The sequence below is a fragment of the Leptonychotes weddellii genome, chromosome 8 (genome assembly GCF_054177405.1).
Source record: "Leptonychotes weddellii isolate Sample4059 chromosome 8, ASM5417740v2, whole genome shotgun sequence".
NCBI classification, from domain to species: Eukaryota; Metazoa; Chordata; class Mammalia; order Carnivora; family Phocidae; genus Leptonychotes; species Leptonychotes weddellii.
In genome coordinates this window covers 45,065,554-45,088,524 of record NC_138376.1, presented here as the reverse complement: position 1 = coordinate 45,088,524, position 22,971 = coordinate 45,065,554, and the positions used below count along the sequence as shown (strand labels likewise).

The 22,971-nt window shown below is 36.2% G+C and overlaps 1 protein-coding gene across 1 annotated transcript in view; it reads left to right on the top strand.

The window, feature by feature from the left end:
• The window catches only part of KHDRBS2 (KH RNA binding domain containing, signal transduction associated 2), a 525,516-nt gene that overhangs the window by 487,665 nt on the left and 14,880 nt on the right, over window positions 1–22,971 (top strand). Inside the window, exon 8 of the mRNA XM_081828467.1 lies at window positions 17,943–18,001. Coding sequence (XP_081684593.1) covers window positions 17,943–18,001 — 59 coding nt within the window. The remainder of the gene's footprint in view (window positions 1–17,942; window positions 18,002–22,971) is intronic.

Genomic DNA, 22,971 nt, shown 5'->3' with positions numbered 1-22,971 from the left:
TCAATACTTGCAGTAACATTTGAGGCGGGAAAAAAACCAAAGCTTAAAAATGTCAAGTGATTTTCCCAAGTTCATTCAAGTAGTAAATGTTGGATTCAAAATCCTATCAGCTAACTCTGGAGGCCTTAGACATAAAGACTAATAAATAGTATCTGAAAATCTGAGTCAATTCATTGAGTTAACAGATTTCTGTTATTATCTGAACAAGCCACAGAGAATATGCATTTAATATAATAAGAATGTAGTAAGTTATTTGCATGCTTTGTGAAAGGTTCTGACCAAAGGACAAATTCAAGCAAGAAAAAAATGCAATTTACCTATTAACTATTGTTTTTAGGCTATAAATGTAATGCAAGCCCTTGTGTTTGATACTAAGAGTCTACAGAAACCCTTCTAATGAAAACTTAAATGTAAGTCATTGCAGTTATCCAGTAATTTAATAAAAGTTATCATATTAAGTATATAACAGCTTGTCCTATTCATTTAAGTGGTACTATTCAGTATAAAATGACTCACTCTCATTTTGTAATTCAATTCTATTATGTTTCAAACTATAGTCAATGATGAGATTGAATTTACAGAAGGTTATTGGATTTGAGATCTTTTCCCACAGTTATTCTACAAGTGAGTTGTATTTTTCATGCCATCAACAGACCTCTGCATACATGAACAGTGGATTGGGTATTGTCTGGATTTACTTCAACAAAGAGAGATTCCAGCTCTTGATACACACTTTTTTTTTGTCCTTATCTGGAATACTTATTTTAGGCATCAGGATACTTGCTGTTGATTTTAGGAAAGGAACAATGTGTTTTCTCAAATTATTCATTATATATTTATTGCATTTGTTAATTTTTTATTACTGAGGGTTAATTTTGATAACTAAACTACTTGCCCAAGTAGTCAATTCATATTTAAAAATATGTAATAAAATGCCTTTTATAAGACTTCAATAAGAAAAGCTAGAAAACCATTTTCCCTAGTCATTTCTCTCAAGAAAACTTAAGGAAGTGTCCCAGTTAGTAACTGAAACCTGTTTAATCATTTACTGAGATCAGGATATGTCAGTAGTCAGTCATTTCTTCTCAGCAGATTACTTTAGAACTGGAGACACCCCTCAAAAGGAAACAGGAAAGTACTGGGCAAACCATACGCAATCAGAGCTTCAGAAATGGGAACTGTTAGATCATCTTAGACTCTTGAAGAACCTGATGTGTTGCAAAAAGTCTAATATTAAGGCCACTTAAAGAGTCTAAGGTGAAATTCTGGCTTCAATGGTCGTTAAAGATACTTAGCTCCACCAAAAGAAAAAACATACATAACAGATAGTTATCAACATATTTAGGGGTCATAAATGTTCACGAGTGTATATAATTGTCAAGGTGTAACAATAAGGAGTGGTAGACACTGAAGCAAACTGGAAAACATTTGCTCTGTGGAAAGCAACTTCAAGTTTAGGATACTGTGGCCATATAGTTCATGTAGAGTAAACGGCCCAGGGGAGCTAGATCTTCTTTTTTCCCCAAAGAAAACCTGTTTTCTGGTTATTATTGCTGCATAACAAACCATCCCAAAAACAAGTGGTATAAAATAACCATCTTTGGGGCACGTGGGTGATTCAGTCGTTAAGCATCTGCCTTTGGCTTAGGTCATGGTCCCAGGGTCCTGGGATTGAGCCCCTCACTGGGCTCCCTGCTTGGCAGGAGGCCTGCTTCTCCCTCTCCCACTCCCCCTGTTTGTGTTCCCTCACTGTCTCTCCCTCTGTCAAATAAATAAAAACAAAATCTTTAAAAAAATTTTTATTATGCTCTCTTATACTTGAGGATTTTGTGTATCAGGAATTCTAACAAAGCATAGTAGGGGTGGTTAGCTTCTTCTCCTCTATGTCTGGAGGCTTAGCAAGAAGGCTCAAAAGGTAAGGATAACTCAATGGCTGGGGTGTGGAATCATCTGGAGATTCTTCTCTCATCTACCTGGCAGTTGATGCTGGATGTCAGCTGATATCTAAACTGGGGCTGCTGCTTGGGATGCTCATGTAGTACTCCATGTTGCTTGGGCTTCGTCACAGCATGGCAGCTGAGAGCACCAGATATAAGTATCCCAAAGAACAAAACAGAAGCTGCATTGCCTTTCACAACTTAGCCTCAGTCTGTTAGTTATAAGTAAGTTACAAGTCCAGCCAGATTCAAGACAAAGGGTCTTAGACCTCACCCCTCATTGGGGAACTGGCATGGTTCAAGGATGGAAAATTGTATTGTGGATGTTTTTGGAAAATATAACTTGCCACATCAGTTTTTCAGTGTAATACTCTGATTTTTAGACATTGGCAACTAATTTTTGAAAGTTAAACACTCTAGAGATTAAACCAAATATATCTGTAGGTAGCCATAGTCACTATTTTCTAAATTCTGTTCTATATATAAGCAAGATAGAAAAGAAGTCAGTATCCAGAAAATGCTTCCAAGGACATGGAATTAAGGAGTCCTTCCAAATGGCTATTTGAGGGCACTCTATGGATTGTGAAGGATGTCCCGAAATCCAGGTATGGACTGTTTGGAGACAATTAGAGAAGAAGATGGACATGCAAATAAACATGTAACATGTGATGAGCACTGTGCTAGAAGGCTGTGCCAGAGGTTATGAGAGAACATAGGAGGCCATCGAGTAGAGGGTTATGAGAAAGTACAGAAGCTTTCTTAAAAAGAGCTGATGCCCTGCTGTGATTTAACTGGGTAAATAAAATTTAGCCAGGCAAAGCTATGTACAAAGACAAAGAAATGAGAATATAATTCATTACTAAAGAACTGCATGTCCTTCAGGTGAATCAAATTATAAGATACTTAGGAGTGGTAGGGAAGTTATCTGAAATGATAGGAAAGGAACAGGAAGGCCTGGATATAGCACTCCTATGTAAGAAAAGAATGATTTTTGGATAGAGTTTGAGGTTGTCATTGTATCTAGAAGTTGGTAAAGCCGAATTCGGCTTTGGTGAAAATTATGATCATCCTTTTTTTTTGCATCAGACTGATTTGCTCATTTGAGCTCAGTAAGTTCTCTATTAGTTGCTATTCCATCCTTTTTCTGAATGATTTGTCTGCACTTCCATTGCTTTCTTTGGTTTCTGAATCAATTTGCACTTAAAAATAAAACAAAACAAAAAACCCCAAAAAACCTCCAGGTCTTACTTTTTTGCAGCTGAACACTGGTAATGAGAGAAGGGAGGTATTTTTCTTGAAATACCTGTGGTCAAGATGGAAAATATGGACTTTGTGATCTTTAAATTGTAGAGTGGGGAAAAAAAAAGACACTTTAGCTCCTGGGGGTACCTCAGAAAAGGGAACAGAATTTATCTCAGATGCATATGGAATAGAGCCAAAATGAGATAGAGATATCAGTAATTCTCCATAATTAGATTTCCTGTTATAATAATCTCAAAATCCTATTTTACTGTTTCATTAAGTTTATTATTTATTAAGGGCCTGCTATTTTCTAGGCGCTAGGAGGAGAATAGTGAACTCTATGATATATTTAAATACAGGATCACAATTCTATAAGTAACAATACTGTGGACCAGATGTTTCATATTCAGAATTGTTTATATTTTATAAGGGCAGTACAGTGCATATATTATTACTGCATCTGGGCCAAGAATATATATTAATATGATTGCATTGAAATAAATGAGTAACTATAGTAGGCAGGACATAAATAGCTATAAAGAGTTTAACATTTTAGGTAAGAATTTTGTTGCCTAATGATTTCAGACACCCAATTTAAGAAAAAAAATTTTTGGTTTCAGAGTTGTTGAATTTAGAATTCAAGTATAAATAATTGTGGATTTGTATTATATAATATTCAGTAAGACTGAATTATAGAAGATGTGTGAAAGAGGCAAGAGAAGAGTCTGAAGGGCTAGTCAGGGAACACTTGACCATTTCTAAAGGAAGTAAGTTTCTAATAAAAATAATAACCATAATACAGAGCAGCTGCTATATGCAGAGGCCTATATTAGGTACTTTATAACATGATCATATGAGGTAAACAGTTTTATCCTCATATTACAGATAAAGGAACTAGGTTGAAAATGTTTACTTTGCCCAGGACTAGACAAGGTTTGAACTGTCCAATTCCAAAGACTGGGCACTTTGTACTAATACCATATTGCTTCCCAAACACTTTATTTTGTTTTTTAACACCTCAGCTTATTAGGAAACTCTTAAGCTGAAGTAATATCTTCTCCATTTATATACATTGATCAGTAATCAACTTGTGAAGCTACACATAATAAATCTAGTTTTGTTCCACATATCAGCTTTTCTTTATGAAGATAATGTCCCTCTATCAATATGCAGAATGTGATAGAGTGCATTCTTGGCTACAATTCTTCCTCCTCCGCCCCCGTGTGTGATTGTTCAGTATCTCTTACAAAAGATGTAGATTGTTTTCCTGACTCCTCACTATCCCATATCCTGCTTTGACTAATAGAATAATGTCACATCTTATGCCTATACATTAAGAGGACTACGCGTTTCCCATTTGCTCTCTTGCTGTTGCCATGAGAAGAGCTTCACTAGGTAGCTGTTGTGCCCCTAGTCTGAGTTCCGTAGTGAACACATGGGCAGTCCAAACCTCAAGGCCAATCCCAATTCCATCCAAGCTTGGAACAGAGCGTCCAGTGATCCTAGCCTAGATTAGCAAACCTCTAGCCGAACAAAAACACGTGACTTAAAGAATTGTGTCATGTTGTATGATAATAATATTTTGTGATTGTTTGTTAAGCAACATTACTGTACCACTAATAAGCCAGTGTCCAGGATCAGTGCCCACATAGATACAGTTTTCCTCAACTGTTCTTGGTTCATCATGACTCCCATTTCACTAAATACCCTAGTTGTTCTCTCATAAAACCACTCCAGTTGTCCAAGTGTCCATTCTGAAGTGTGGCACAATGATCTTGAGGTACATTATATCAGATGAGAGTTGACTGGTGCAAAGATACAGCATTATTATATCCTGTGTAATAATGCTTCTTACTTTATGGTACTTCATCATCCTGCCAAGTGGTTTTCTTTTTTTTTTTTTTAAAGATTTTATTTATTTATTTGAGAGAGAGACAGAGATGGAGAGAGCATGAGTGGGGAGGAGAGGGAGAAGCTCCCTGCTCAGCAGGGAGCCCGATGTGGGACTCGATCCCAGGACCATGGGATCATGACCTGAGCTGAAGACAGATGCTTAACCAACTGAGCCACCCAGGAGAGTCCCTACCATGTGGTTTTATTAAGTGGCTGTCACATTAGTGGGTTTTATTGAATTTGTTTTCAACTGAAAACCTAGTTTCTTCCTAAATGAACTTCTGTCAAGCTAGTTCTAACACCATCCTGCATGTTTGCAATTGATTTTTTAACCTAAACGCAGAAATGTACATTTATCTCTGTGACATTTCACCTTGTTGTTTAGGCCTTCTATTGCTGATTTAGAACTAGTTTTTTGAATACTAATTCTTAAAATCAGAATAGTAGCTATACATCTTAGCATATCTTATATTTCTTTATCAAGTACCTTTCAAAAAAATTTTTAGAAAAATAGAGTACCAAGGACATAGCTCAGGAGCAACCTTTAAATTGACATTGACCACTAATTAAAATTCTGTGAGAACAGTTGTAAACATAGCCACAAATCTACTTGGCTGTACTGTCAGGAAGCTTAGAAATTATTCACAAAGAAATTATGTAGTATTTAAAACTACTTATTCATTTACTCAAAAAGCATTCATTGAATGTCACTATTCTGCACCTACATATTCAAAGCAAATAAGGCAGAGCCTGGATGTTGATTTATTCACAATTAGCGCAGGTTTGTGTGTGTGTGTGTGTGTGTGTTTTGTTGTTGTTTTGTTTTGTTTTGTTTACAAAATATAATCCTGGACTTCTGTATAAGAAACACTGCAAATGAAATTATAGATCTTGGGGCCCCTGCTGAGGCCAGCTGATTTAGAATCTGAAGAATGGGGGGCTCAGGAATCTGTATTTTTGGCACAGTATCCTTGTGATGCTTATGCACACTAGCTACTGAGAGCCATTGTGCTAGAGGAAGAGACAGATTTTAAAGAACATTCTGGAACAATGAGAGCTGTTCTACATGAAGATGTCAACAAGGTCTTATAGAAGGCAAGTGGGAAGGGGTAACACTTTCCCTGGTAATGCTTTAATAAGAAGCCAACCATTGAGTGGATCCCAAAGGATAATGGATACCTTCTTAGGTGAAGAAGTAGAGGAAGTTCCATCTAAATAGAAGGATGCCATGGTGAGAGGCATGGGGCCATGAAAGGATTCATGAATTGGAAGACATTCTATTATGTTGGGGTGTGGGGTTTGGTAATAGGGGGAGTGATAGGGGAAAGGCTGGGTAGGTCATTAGAATGTAGACAGAAAAGGGACTTGTATGCCATACTAAGGAATTAACATTCACAGTCAAGATTAGAGAAAAGAGAAACATGAAAATACATAATTACAATTCAGTTCATAGCATGCCACAGTGGTGGTGTACAGAGACACTTAAATCACCTGATTTAAGTTATATTTTGAGAGTTTTTGGAAGAACGGGGCTTTGTTACCTCACGTAAAGAAAAGAATTTATTAAAACAGAATCACTGTTATTAATTCATATATTCTTTCCCCAGATTTTGTTTTATTTGTTTAAATTTCCAAAGTCTGGTGCATGAAAACAATCCTTTAATAAGTAAAAAGTGGTTCTGGAACATTATGCAACAGAGGTGAGATTCCATTTATGTTTGAGTGGGGAAGAATATAAATTACCATTAACACATAGTCATAGTGCAGCTTGCACCAATGAATTCAGCCTCAAAGTCAACTAGATTAGAGTATTGAAATAATTAGAAATTATACTGATGTTTACAGCATTGAAATCTTACTGATACTCATGAATTATGACTCAGCCAAAAAGATAATGTATATACAGTTGGAATTATGTCCATTTCAAACTAGGGTTAAGTAGCTTCTATGTACTTGTACCAAAAGCATGTAACAGTTCATTTAATAATGTCATGTATCACTGAGCCTAATTAATTAGTCAGTTGAAGGTCTTATTTATAGAAAATAATTGCTATGTTCTAATGATAATTCCATGCAATAAAACAGAAGATTAATGTTTTTGTTATAAAATTACTCACCCTTCATTTATGTAATAAAGGGTCAAAGTAAGCAAAAAAATACAAGCCAAATTGGAAACAAATAATTAAAGAGTGTCTATAAAAAGAGACCATTTTCAGAAGTGTATGTGCAGTGTTGAATCCAGACCAGCAAAAGTATATCTAAATGTATTTCTCTCTCATTTGGAGCATGAGGTTGCACTCTCAAAACACCCATTTTCTATAGAGTAGATCATTGCAAAGCTGATCATAATTCTACACTAGATGCCTTATATAGATCATCTATCTTGATCATTAATCTATGAGCAGAACAAATATGTCACTTCCCTCATGAATAATCAGCCTATTTTTCATCCTGTGAACATTAAATACATCAACTGAAACTTAAGAGGGCATGATGGTTATTTCATGTTTCAGAGTATTTCAAGAAGATGAAATCTCTTTCAGCATTGCAACCTTTATGAATATGAAAGAGAGAAACTTTATGTCTATAACTTTATTGATTGGACAATTACCTGTTATTAATATTTACTGAGTGCCTGCTATGTACTAGGCACTTATCATGGGGCTGTCACGGGTTATTTCATTAATACTTGAGGTAAATATTATTATTTCCATACTAAAAGTTGAAGAAACTGGAGTTCAGAGAGACTAAATGATTTGTCCAAGATGACACACTCAATGAAAATGGAAAATAACAGTTTTCAATGTTAAGTTCAGATACTTTTCTTTTTATATTCTGTGTATCATTTTTAGAAAAAAATACCGATTTTCCTCCAAATGGATCAGGGAATGGACTGTGGACTTTCTCTGACTCATAATGAGCTACCTTTGAGTGAGAGACTTATATCTTTAACTTCTAAAACAAATTGGCCAAGATAACTGCAGACGATTATCTCTCGCTCTCTCTCTCTCTCCCCCCCATCCATCCATCCATCCATCTTTAATATATTTAATTTACTAGTTAGTTTTGGAAGACACAAATTTATATTCTATTTATACACAAATACGGCCACTCTATAACACAATGCTTTTTGTGTAACACTATTGGTTGAACAGAGTGAATGAATGAATGAATGAATGAATGAATGAATTTCAAAAATATTTTAAAACTATTCATGCAATCTTGAAGGAATTCCAAAGATACTTTAAAAATACATATGCATCTAAAGCATTGATCTTTTCCCTTGTTAGAACTCTGAAAACTGCTGATATTAGAGCAGGGAAAGGGTATTTGCATTTTAGTTGAAACACATACACATAAAAAGGAATGTATTTCATGTAATATTTTTGAGCACACACACACACACACAAAATTATCAACATATTTCAAAGTTTAAAAATATCTTAGGGTCACCTGGGTGGCTTAGTTGGTTAAGCATCTGACTTTTGATCTCAGCTTAGGTCTTGATACCAGGGTCATGAGTTCAAGCCCCATGTTGGGCTCCATGCTGAGCGTAGAGCTTAGTTTAAAATATACATATTTATATATTTTAAGAGAATTTCATTTCTTTAAAATTTGTTTTGATTATTTCTGTATTAGTAATGTATAAGTTATGCAGTTGAGGTTGTTTCATATGGTTTCTTTTTATACCAAGTTTTTATTTACTTATGAGTGCAATGATAGTGAGTTCCCAACAAAGCAAATGATCATATATGTGAACACTAATTTCTAATATCAGAAAGGTTAGCTTGTATGTTTTAATTCTCCAATTGCCCTCAGAATAAAGTCCAATTTCTAAATGGAAAAATTCTTGAGTGGGAAATGAAATGTATAAGATATGAACACATAATGGTGCTTAAGTAATTTAAGCTATACATTTTTCATATTTAAATCTCTTATTAATTCCAATGGTATTGGTATTTTTTATTTTAATCTCCAAGCATGAGATTAAGAATTTTAAACTATGCATAGGGGGATTCACTCATAATTAGCAGTTATAGCATTTGTTTTTTTTTCCTATGCTTTTTCCTTATGATTGGATATATCATAATTGTGTTTTATATTTACCTGTTTTAATAATAATTCAGAATATTTCATTCCTAAACTCTTGAAACTAATTGGTAGCAGCCCAGTAAATATTATGAGTCTTCACTTCTGTCTACTGTAGTATTAACCTTGGCAGTGGATTCAGAGACCATCAGTCATTTGTACAATTTAGTAATAAAATTCAAACACATTTGGTTGCTTTTCAAAATGTACCAGTGTGTTGTGATCATAATCTACATGCTAGGTTTACAGCTTTGTAAGTAGCACTTCCATGGAACTTTATGAAATTTAACAGAAGGATTTGATCACCATATAAATGGATATAAAAGTAAAGAACTACATGGGGCGCCTGGGTGGCTCAGCTGGTTAAGTGGCTGCCTTTGGCTCAGGTCATGATCCCAGGGTCCTAGGATCAAGCCCCGCATCAGGTTCCTTGCTCAGCAGGGAGCCTGCTACTCCCCCTGCTTGTGCTCACTCTCTCTCTCTCTCTCAAATAAATAAATAAAATCTTTAAAAAGACAGAAAGGAAGGAAGGACAGAAGGAAGGAAGGACGGATGAAAGAAAGAAAGAAAAAAAGAAAGAAACTACCAATTTGCAATTTAAGGATGGGAGCTGGGCTGAAAATTTATCTTTCCTTGACAAATATTTCTGGAACTACAGCATAAATGCACAACATAACAAGGTTTCAGCATAAATGCTTAAGAAAGCAAATTTTAAGAGTGTTTACTTAAGTGCTAAAAATAGTTGGGGGAGGGCACCTGGGTGGAGCAGTCAGTTAAGTGTCCGACTCTTGATTTCTGCTCAGGTCATGATCTCAGGGTCATGAGATCGAGCCCGGTGTCCGGCTCCACTCTGGGTATGAAGCCTGCTTAAGAATCTCTCTCTCTCTCTCCCTTCTCCCCCCTCTGCCCCTCCCCACCCTGCTCACACACGCTCTCTCTCTCTAAAAAATAAAAAATAGGTAGTTATAAATAATAATCCTTCATATTAGTACATTAATCAAGTCCCTTTATCCCTTCTTCTAAAATATTATTTTGTAGGTTTTTTAAAAAAGATTTTATTTATTTATTTGACAGAGAGAGACACAGCAAGAGAGGGAACACAAGCAGAGGGGAGCAGTAGAAGGAGAGGGAGAAGCAGACTACCCACTGAGCAGGGAGCCCGATGCGGGGCTCGATCCCAGCACCCTGGGATCATGATCTGAGCTGAAGGCAGATGCCTAACGACTGAGCCACCCAGGCGGCCCTATTTTGTAGTTTTTACTTTTCTTCAATTCAGAAAATAATGAATGAAGCTTTAGTTAAAATTCATCCTCATCTAGTTGTCCAGCTTCATAGACACAAATCTTCAGCTTACTCAAGAATCAAAAAGAGGTTGAAATGAAAGACAACATAGCAAAAACTAAATGCAGCTAGAACTTGTGAATGTGGGCCTTTTAATCTTTGGAGGACCACAACAAGCCATGGTGTTTGTAAAGTGTTTAATTATCTCTGGTAATTTTTATATCCTACCAAAAGATTATGCAAAAATTAAGCAAAGTATGGATTTTTTATAAATTGCATCCTCTATTTTTTCCCCACTTATACCAGTCTGGTTTGATTATATGAACACCTCTTATACAGCAGTGTTTTCATTTATATTATGGTCAGTATCTGTCTCTGTAACAACTGAATGTCCAAAATATTTCCTTTACAAGTGTGGTTAGTCTCAGTGACTCCTGAGCTAGTCTGCACCACCATCCGTGTGGTTTCTCCTGCCACATGAACATGAACACCAACTGCTAGACTGTGAAGCACTAGAGAAACTAAGTGTTGTTATGTCCCAGGTGCTGGGAAAACAGCTTGATTATGGTGATGATATTATGTGGTTTCCTGGAATCCACTTTTCATCCTAACTTTTTCTATTGTGTTCACTGCCATTTCATTAGTTGTCTGAGGGAACTATCAGTCTGTTTCTGGTAAGATATTCCTCTATCCATCAAAAAAGAACTGGAATTTTCCATCTCTGATTTTTTTCTAGTTTTACAAATGACCATTAATAAATTAATCTGATATTTTCCTGCCTCCTTTACTCCACTTATTTATATATTATTTTTTCCCAAATATTTATTAATGTCTATGGTCTTGACATCAAAAAGCCAAAATGTTGTGAAGAATTTTACTAATAATTAGATATTATTTAATGAGTCATTGCAGCTAACATGTTATATCTTGATTTTATATATGTGCCAGTTCCTAGGAAAATCTCATCTGCTATAACCACCAGAGTAATTAAGTTCCAAATCACCAATAACTGTCATTTTAATTAACACTTCCACAATTGTCACAATGTGTTTAGATACCTTGATAGCTATATTTTCTAAATATAAATATAAGGATAACAGTGAACCGAAAATTAAATAACCAGGTTGTGTTTATATTGAATTCATTTGTCCACTTTTACTTACATTTCAACATTATTAAACAACAAATAAATGAAACTAATGTAATGAAATAGCAGCTTTCTGAAATAATGGCATGAAAAGCTGAGCCAACAGTACAGTCTACCTTCTCTAGCCAAATCATATATGTTTTTAAAGTTGAAAAATAATATAACAATATATAAAAATCACAGATGAACTGGTCAGTTACATTGCTTTTAAACTTTTAATCTGAATTTCACTCATATCAGAAAATAAAAGTGTTTCATTTTTCACTGCTCCCATTGCTGTCAATATAACTAGACATCCCTTCTGAAGCATATACAAAGTTTTATAAAGATATTTATAGCAAAATGTTCTAAATTATTCATGTTCAAACACAATCATGTCTTCTTGAATTCTTTTGTTCAATCACTTATGCATTCAACAAATATTTGCTGGATTTCTGTTCATCTTTAAGGGGTTGCTTTAATCGCCAACTATATCATGGGTTATAGCTTCCTTAGTAAGGAGATCCACAATTCAGTAGCCCAAATAAGAGAAAAGTTTATTTCCCTCACACATAATAAACATGGGCAAGTAGGTGGGCTCTGCTCCATGACACCATTTACGGATCCAGGCTAGTGGAGTGCTATCTGTCTTAGTTTAGACTGCTATAACAGAATACCATACATGGGGTGGCTTATAAACAGGAATTTATTTCCTACAGTCCTGGAGGCTGGAAGTCCCAGGTCAGGGTACCAGCGTGGTTGGGTTTTGGTGAAAACCCTCTTCTGGACTGCAGACTTCTGTCCTCTTGTATCCTCACATGGTAGAAAGAGAACAAGAGAGCTCTCTGGGGTCCCCTTTTTAAGGGCACTAATCTTATTCATAAGGGCTCCACCCTCATGATCTAATTACTTCCCAAAGTCCCCACCTCCTAATACCATCACATGGAGGGCAGTTAAGATTTCAACATATGGATTTGGGGAGACAAAAAGATGTAGTTTACCACACCATCACTGGCTCCAATCATTCATACTTCCAGCCAGTTACATAAAGGTTGAAAAGAAGCAGAGAACCCACCCTAAAATATAAGGGAAACTAGGAAATGTAGTCCTGAGGTGGTCAGTCTCTCTTATGGAAAAAAAAGACAAATGGATTTTGGAGGGGAACAACTAGAAGTCTTCTATGTCCAACCCTCTAGTCATACAAATACAAGTGAATACCCTTCTTCTCATTAAAACAAAGATGCTTACCTTCTACCCAACAGAGAAAATCCAAGTTCAATTCCAATTACTGCAACCAGCTCAAAATCCAGAATCTCTGGGAAATATACAGACCTATACATTAGGTCCTGATTCTTTGAAGTCTGGCAACCTATAAAATGATAAATAGATTATCTTTCCTGCTCTCAACTTTCTTCCCCATACATAATACCCAATATAAGGTGGTGGAAAAGGAAGAGAATCACAATAGAAACTTTCATTTAGAAACACACAGACAATAAAAATTATAAAATCTTGACAAGCAAAGACACCTAAACAACAACATTGAAATAATATTTTGGTTAGTGCATCTGGCAACCTTGGTTTTCTTTTATGGAGGTTATACCAGATTTACTAGAAGGTCTTATTTATCCTAATCAATAAATGGTCTTATACCCATAGCCATACCTGAACTGAGTCAAGTATAGCATGCCCTCATTAGGGACTTCAAAATTTTACAGCATGCTTCCTGACTGTACATGTTCAGGGACGTGAGGATTGTTTTAGGGATCATATATGCCAGTAAAGTCTAATGGGAAGAGATGAGGGCATTTTTGAACAACACTCATTATCTCTTCCCATTGGAATACAGAAACAGCTGACTTCTCTAATCCTGTTAAGCCCCAAATTTCTGAACATTCTCATTTTAAATTATAGAACTGACACATAAATCAGGCAGAGATAATTTCTCTTAGCAAAGTTCTATTCACTTTTGTTTCTCCTGGAAAAATGACCCATTCTTCTTTAAGCTCATGACTTTTGTAAACCTTTCTAAAAGCAGCAGGGTTATGAACAGCTGAGCTTTGTTCAGCTTTTTCGTGTAGTGTCAAAATATATGCAGCCCTATAACCTACTGTTCCAAGTTTTCACGGGCAATGGCATAACAAGGTTTATTTGCTTTCTACCTGACCATATTTTTTTCCTTGCACTCTCCACCCTCCCACTAAGCTAATGCCCAATATTTGGGGATTTTAATGGCAGTTCTACACCTCTACATACTCATTTCTTTGTTAGACTAAATTGTTGTAACAGAAAGATTCAAAGTTCAGTGGCTCAAATAAGATAAAAAAAAATTCTCACAACCATCCCTGAGGTTGGTAGTGATTTACAGTCAGTCTGCTCCAACATGATCATCTAGAAACAGAAGCTCCAGTGTTGCAGCCCACGGCTTCCTAAGGCACTGTCTTTCTTTGCATGGTACCTGCTAGATCATCACTTTGAGTGCATTCTACCAGCTGAGGAGGTGAGAGTGCACAAGTCCAAAACGTGGAGCTTGTCATTAAATCGGAAATGACCTCAAGGTTACTACCCTCACATGTGTGCACCTCCCATGTTTCCTGACTCAGTCACAGGGCGCATCTAGTTGTAAGGATAGCTGAGGAATGTATCCATTCACTGGGCAGCTATCTGTCCACGCAAAATGTTTTCCTATGGAAGAAATGAGAAGTAATATTTGGACTAGCAAAGGTATGGACTATGAAAGAGTCCACTATGATTATTATCTATTATTTTGCATTATCCATTATTTTACAAAAGTCTTACATGTCCTACTTTCCCCTTTCCAGAGTAGCTAAAAGTTAAAACTCCCTCTTGGTGTGTATGTATCATTTATGACCCACAATAACTGCAGTTGCTTCCTCATGGTCTCTCTCACTACTTTCTTCTTCCTGTCTCTTACATTCATCAATTACAATTAAAATTGAAATCCAGTGAGAAATGTAGTTATGCCACTAGATAGTGTTTGGAGCTAGTGGTCTCCATACAGCACTTTGGGAAACACAAGCAGGCTTTTTCAGGGAAAAATTATTGATTGTGACAAAGGGAGAGAGAAGCTGCTGTTAATGTCCTCAGTTTCTCTTCATCCCTCTAAATGGGAATGCTGCTTATTAAATCGTATTCTCATGACTGCCATTTCCTGATCACCCAGGGAATCAATGTAACAACTCTCAGGAATTTGCTACATATCAGTGAGGGTTCTCAATTAGGTTATATCACTTCTACTAAGCTAAGGATATGAAAGAAGAGATAAACATCCAGCCACTAGTCAATGGCCTTTGTCTCAGGGATGGGAAGAAAAACATATTGCCATGCATTTTTCCTACATAATTTGTGTATGAACATTCTGGGCAATGAAGATTGGGCTCAGTAATCTTTTTTTTTTATTATGTTATGTTAATCACGATACATTACATCATTAGTTTTTGATGTAGTGTTCCATGATTTATTGTTTGCTTATAACACCCAGTGCTCCATGCAGTATGTGCCCTCTTTAATACCCATCACCAGGCTTACCCATCCCCCCAACCCCTCCACTCTAAAACCCTGTTTGTTTCTCAGAGTCCATAGTCTCTCATGGTTCGTCTCCCCCTCCAATTTCCCCACCTTCATTCTTCCCTTCCTGCTATCTTCTTTTTTTTTTTTTTTTAACATATATTGTATTATTTGTTTCAGAGGTACAGGTCTGTGATTCAATAGTCATACACAATTCACAGTGCTAACCATAGCACATACCCTCCCTAATGTCTATCACCCAGCCACCCCATTCCTCCCAGCCCCCACCACTCCAGCAACCCTCAGTTTGTTTCCTGAGATTAAGAATTCCTCATATCAGTGAGGTCATATGATACATGTCTTTCTCTGATTGACTTATTTTGCTCAGCATAATACCCTCCAGTTCCATCCATGTTGTTGCAAATGGCAAGATTTCATTCCTTTTGATGGCTGCATAATATTCCATTGTATATATATACCACAGCTTCTTTATCCATTCATCTGTCGATGGACATCTTGGCTCTTTCCACAGTTTGGCTATTGTGGACATTCCTGCTATAAACATCGGGGTGCATGTACCTCTTCAGATCACTACATTTGTATCTTTGGGATAAATACCCAGTAGTGCGATTGCTGGATCATACGGTAGCTCTATTTTCAACTTTTTGAGGAACCTCCATAACTGTTTTCCAGAGTGGCTGTATCAGCTTGCATTCCCACCAACAGTGTAGGAGGTTCCCCTTTCTTCACATCCCTGCCAACATCTGTCATTTCCTGACTTGTTAATTTTAGCCATTCTGACTGGTGTGAGGTGGTATCTCATTGAGGTTTTGATTTGGATTTCCCTGATACTGAGCGATGTTGAGCACTTTTTCATGTGTCTGTTGGCCATTTGGATGTCTTCTAGATAAGTGATACCATAAGACAAAACAACATTAGAATAATTGGGATCCCAGAAGAAAGAGAGACAGAGGGGCAGAAGGTATATTGGAGCAAATTATAGCAGAGAACTTCCCTAATTTGGGGAAGGAAACAGGCATCAAAATCCAGGAGGCACAGAGAAGCCCCCTCAAAATCAATAAAAATAGGTCAACACCCCGACATCTAATAGTAAAACTCGCAAGTCTCAGAGACAAAGAGAAAATCCTGAAAGCAGTTCGGGAGAAGAGATCTGTAACCTACAATGGTAGAAACATTAGATTGGCAACAGACCTATCCACAGAGACCTGGCAGGCCAGAAAGGACTGGCATGATATATTCAGAGCACTAAATGAGAAAAATATGCAGCCAAGAATACTATATCCAGCTAGCATGTCACTGAAAATAGAAGGAGAGATAAAAAGCTTCCAGGACAAACAAAAACTAAAGGAATTTGCAAACAGGAAACCAGCCCCACAAGAAATATTGAAAGGGCTCAGTAATCTTTTTCTTTTATTTTTTTCGAACTACTTTACACTAAAATTGAATTAATGCATTATCAGTTGCCTCCCAGAAAGATAAAGAGGGCCAAACTTCTCTGTCTTTCTTTTTCACCTCTAATACATAGACTTGTATTTTCTTTTTTGCTTCTCTTTCCTTACTGTCAGGGAAATCTGAAGTGTTTAATATAATGAGACCTATGAGATTTCCCTGAGGGATAATGACAACCACAAAGTTTTAGGCTTTTGTATCTTTTCTTAGAGAAAAGCCCACCCTCTCAGTCCTTATACAATTATACAATTTTGGTATTTGATATTAAGCCATTTTCTCGCCACACTTTTTAAGTATATAAAGTATAAGTATATAAGTAAGTAAAGTATAAGTATATAAGCTCTCATAAATTATCAAAGTGAATATATTAATATAAGTAGTTAATATTTATTCTGAGGACATCTCAGAAGCACCTGGAGTGGCTGAAGGAGCAGGAAGTGGTCAACTGTGTTAAACGGTGCTAATGTAAAATGAGGACCACGTCTTGACCACTAGATTTGAAATGTCAAGGTACTGACAAGATCTGTGTCATTGGAGACAACAGCCTGATTGGACTGTCTTCAAAAACCTATATATGGCAAGAGAGGCAGTGAAAAGAGTGAACAGTTAGTTACCTCTTTTCAAGAAATTTTGCCCGAAAGGGGCAGAGAAAGGGATAGTCATTAGAAGGAGATGTGGGGATGAGGGAGGACTTTTTTGTTATGAGAGATATATGAAATGCGTGGATGCTAATGAGAATGGTGCCTTAAAGGAAAAAACTGTTGGTGAAAGACAGAGTGATGAGAATTGTAGTGAGGGAACACGTGGCGTAACTTGGTAAGAAATGGAGGAGGGACACCTTCTTGTCAGTTATTGAAATGGGGAAGCATCCAGCAAAATATTAAATAAAAATAAATCGCTTATCTATTTGAGAAGGGCATGGACATGCTATGGAAGGGCTAGTGGGGAGTGTAAATATAATTTCAGTGTTGGAAGTGAAGATGAAATGGATGCATATTTCTTAAGGTAACCGAGTTAAAAGCCATACACAATTGACCAGATTGTCATCTTATATAGCACTTTTTCTTGGAAATAGATCTTTATAACTTCCCTCTTGACAACTTTTGAAGTATTATACTTGTGTTTTAAGGGAAATTTGATTTATAAAATTGGAGGTTAGAGATAAAGAAGTTCTGAGGTGGCATGAGAAAATCATAGCACTCCTTGTCAATAACCTGTATTTTTCTTCCTGAATATTTTTTTTAGGATTGTGTTTGATGCCTAGAGGTTCTCGGGATATTACCTTAGCACACATTTTGCTTTCAAATTCCATATGAGTTTCTGGGTTGATTCCTCCTGATTACAGTAGCATTGATTGCTGTCTAAATCTGTTGCAGTGTCCCTGAATACTATGACTACGGTCATGGAGTAAGTGAGGATGCCTATGACAGCTACGGTAAGACCTTTTCTTTACTATATCTATGAAATCAGAACATCCATCAGTCACTGACAACTCAGAAATTACTTCTAGCTTTCTACCTCTGGGTTTTACAGAAGTCCAAACTAAATTGATTTATGTAATTCAAGGGTGAGATCTGATGTACAAGAGCCAGTGCCAGAAACCTGGACAGATCAATTTTGATCAAAATTTCAAAAGCAATTAATCACAATCATAAATCATTTTCAACAGCAACAGTGAGCATTTTGAACAGTGTCTTACATGTCCCACTGTGTCCATTGTCTGACTCATTGATTTGACAACAATGCTGTGTCTTTCCTGCTGTAACAAAGATCATTAGAGTAATACACAGTTAAAATACTTTAAAACGTTTAAGGGCCGAAATTGTGGCTTTCAAGTTATTTTCTTATAGCTCTGAGAAGTGCCATATAATGCTTGGCATAAGAATTAATAGTCAAATAGCATGTCAGTCTATAAAATTAATTTCAAATATACACTGTTTAATTAAAATACTACTTATAATTAATTGTAATTCAATTCAGTAAGATTTATTGAGTATCCGTGGCATATCCATACAGTATATCACTTTTGAAAGGTAGTTTCTCACTCCTTAAAATACATATGCAGTGTCACCGGCTGGCCACCTTGAAAAATAACATTTATTTAAATGTTTTCGGTCCCCAATTCTTATTGAAATAATACCAAAGCCACTCCGTTTCTCTTTATGGGGAGCAGTAAAGAGATCATGAATGGTGCCTCTGTGTTCGGGGTTCCACATTATGCAGGTGCAGTGCTTTATAAGGATGAAGGGAAGGTCCAGACCTCAGGAGGAAAGGAGGAAGTGCACCCTCACTGAAACTAGTTACCTAATCAACTCACTTCTCCAGGTGGAATATCATGAGGAGTAGAAATAGGAGTAGAAAATAAAAATAGCAGAAGAATAAACCGCCCCCACAGTGATTGCCATCCATAAGCTACTTACTTACGTATATCTTCTCATTTATTTTTTATGATAAACTGAACTATTAAGTGTTTTTATCTCCATTTTATAATGAGGAAACTAAACAACAGAGGTTAAGTCAATATGAGAGTACAACTGTGGAACGCAGCTTCTGTTTTTATAGTCTCATCAGTGGTTGGAATGCTATCAGTTGGGGCTACCTCACATGAGGCACCTACCTATTATGGCTCTGGACTAAGCAATTTATCATGAGGATTAGAGATTATGGAAATAATCCTCATTAAACATTCTGTGTATATCTACATAATCGAATACCCACTAGAATCATAGAGGGTACACACTCATATTGTCATCTGCACTTTACAAATAAGGAACTGAGGCTCAGAGCTGTCAGTAACTTGCCTGAGTTAAACAATTCGCAAATGACAGAGTAAGAATGAATTCAAGCGCGTCCAATTTTGTTACTGGGAGTCGGGGCAGAGTTCAGTGGACCTAGAGAGAAAGAACAGGACCTGGTACTTTAAACCTGAGTTTATTTTAAAGGAAGGGTGTTGAACTTAGTGAGATTTCTCGAAATCCTGCCAGCTACTCTCCCACTAATCTAAGGGGATGAAGGTTTTCTAGAGTATTTTACAGGAAAAAATAAAAAATTAACCCAAGATGAGCATTAGGCTCACTCTCTCTCAGACTCCAGCTTCTCCACCACCAATCAAATGAACATAATCTCCCTGCTGTGAGAGAAGGGATATTCTCCAAAATAACTGAAATATGTTTTCAGAAATTATTTCACAGAAAAAATAAGTGATGGACAAGTTCGCACACGTCTGGCTCAGTTGCTGCAGCATTCTCTTAGTTCAAAGGCGAAATAAGTAAATCTGCATTGTTCCAAGCATATTCTTAATCGAATAGGAATCAAGGGGCACCTGGGTGGCTCTGTTGGTTAAGCGTCTGCCTTCAGCTAGGGTCATGATCGCAGGGTCCTGGGATCGAGTCCCACATAGGGTTCCCTGCTCAGTGGGGAGCCTGCTTCTCCCTCTGCCCTTCCCCCTGTTCATGCTTTCTCTCTCTCTCTCTCTCAAATAAATACAGTTTTAAAAAAAGAACAAATAGGAATCAAGGCACATGCCTTGTATGATTACTTAGGATGATAGGTAAATAAGACACAACACGGGCCTTTAATTCATTCAGTTGTGTGCATATAGGTATTTACAGGCTGTAGGAATATGATGGTGTACATGATAGACGGATTTTCCCTCCCCGGTTCCTGTCTATTGTTGAGAAACCTGTGGCTACATATAAAAAACTGTGCCAGCTTATAAACCATGTGATACAAGAGAAGGTCAGAGAACATTACTCGTGTAACATTTATTTAATGGCTAACATGTGCAAGCCATTGTTCTCAATCCTGGAGATACTGTGGTGAACAATCTCTTGAAACTCACATTACTATTTATAAATCACTTTTTAAAACTGGGATTTTCATTTGCAAAATACAGTCATTGCTTTTTACACTTGGCACAACAATTTGAGGAAAATCACCCCTATGAGCTCTACTTTATGGAATTACATGTACTAAAATTAATGGATGATATCTGACTGTGTAGCTGGTAATAAGAGATGAGTTTTCTGCTTCTAATTATTTTTTAAAATGTTATTACCATGTAAGGTAATAGGGAAAAGTGTGCGAATATAAACTATGGCTTTTCAGATCTTATAATGGACATCCAGGGACCATGGTCAGGAGAGCGGGGTCTACCTCTCTGACCTATGGGTCTTACATGATTCTTCTTGGTTCTTTGATTCTTCTGCTGCAACAAAGTCTACAGACAAACAACCGCTTTTATTTTAAAAGCTACGCCTGCCCATCAGCACGAGATTTCATTCTGGGTCAAATTACAATTTATCAATAAGCACTTCTCAGCACCCAGAAGCAGTTGACACATTATTTTTAATAAAGTAATGAGGAAAATGTCTGGACAGAGTAAGAAAGATATTACATAGGAATTTTTACATGATAACTTTTTTTAACCTATTTTATTAACTGAAATGTCAGCCAAATTGGCCATATTCTTAGTGTGGAAAGATTAGATACATATATGTGGCTAAAAATAGACTGGTCTTTAGGGCCATGATCTTTTCTTTGGCCACTAGGATCTGTTGCCATTTTCTGACATTACTGAACAAGCATTAATTCAAGAATTCAAGTCCAAAGCTGAGAAATAGTAAGTGCTCAGCATCATCATCTTGAAATTTAATTAACAAATTAAAATGCATTGTATACACTCAGATTTTGGTATCAGGTTATCATGTAGAGGGAGCTTGAAGTACAGGCTTCGTACTGATAGGTTGCTCATCCTATCATATGCAAATGAGCAGATGATGAAATTTAAATATGCATGTGGAGCAGTTATTGGAGGACCTACTCATCTCAAATACAGATTGATTTTTTTCATTAATTTTGCGTACCTCACATAGTAACTAGTATATTAACAAGCATCCATTTATAGCTTACCTTTAATGAACTGTGTACAATCTTTTAAATCAATTACATTTAAACCTTTCATCTCCACTTATTCGTTCAATTCCATTCTAAATTAGTAATTCCTCTCTGTTACATTTTGGTTGTATCCTGGGTAGAGATACTAAATCTCAATGGAATGACTGTATTTTTTATAAAACAAATAGCCCCAATTCTCAGTTTCCTGGCAACAACCCAGATTTGGACAGTAAGTGAAGAGGCTCACAATCGGTTGCCTCTCCTGCTCAGGTTGCTGGAAAGAATTGTGGGGCTAACAGGTATTAGGAAAGGAAGAAGGAATGCTCTTCAGGATAATTAGGTCCTGCATTCAAAAGACTCATGGATGGAATCTCTCTCTTAGGATTCCTTTAGAAATGGTTTGAAATAAACCACCAGAAGTAAAAATCCAGTCATTCAGTGTGATGCCTCACTCTGAATCATCATACATTGTGTTTTGTGTATCACTAGATTAAAATTGTATTTGTCTCTTTCAGGCCCATAATTCATGTTGAAGTGACAGATATGTTGACCTCAAAGAAAATCATGCATCCTTTTGGATGTCATCACAATTGGATTATTCAAGATATTTGCATACAATTTAATATTAAAGATTAAACTATTCTTTCTTGAAGTATTATAAATATAAAATTTTAAACATTAAATCCTTTAAATAAATGCTAGTATTAAAATACAACATAAGTATATTATTTATTATATTAATATTTAATGTATTAATATTTATTAAACATTTCATTGATCTTTAATTATTAAGATTTAAATGTTAAGTTTCTGATAACTTGAATTTATTTTTAGAACATGAATATTGGACTTACAGGAATCCAAATCAGTTTCTTCATTTTAAAAATATTTCCTAATTTATCAGAGTCATTATAATTGTTTTGGGTAAGTCTGAATAGCTCATAATTCAATAAGGGTGCATTTTAAATACAGTCCATAGATCAGCTTGGCTAAGCAATGTTTCACATAGGAAACACCCTCTAAATTCTCTCTGAGACTGACAGCTAAGAATGGATGGCAATATTCTCTTCTCAGAGAAAAGAACTGTTTATTAAAATGTATTTAATGTACGAACTGAAGAGCTAATTATGCATCCATTCTTTAGTGGCATTTAAAATGACAGCTGTGTGGAAGCAAGGAGGATAATATTAATACACTGTCTTGAAATGAATGAAAGCAAAAAGAATTTTGTGCCATATTCTAGGGCATTTGAGTGCCTCACTTCAAGACGATTGCAGAACACAAAGCTCATTTTGTGTTCAGAGGCAGGAATGATTATTATCCCAGTATGAAAATAAGCCCTGCATTGATTAATCTGTGAAAACAGCAAAAGAAAATGAAGCTAGCTGGCAATCACGCCATCCATGTGATTCAAGAACAAAGTCTGTCCATTTTTAATAGTAAGTAGAAATATAAATTTGAGGAAATTGATTTTATAAATGAAGATAAATTTCTTAACATGGGCAAGAA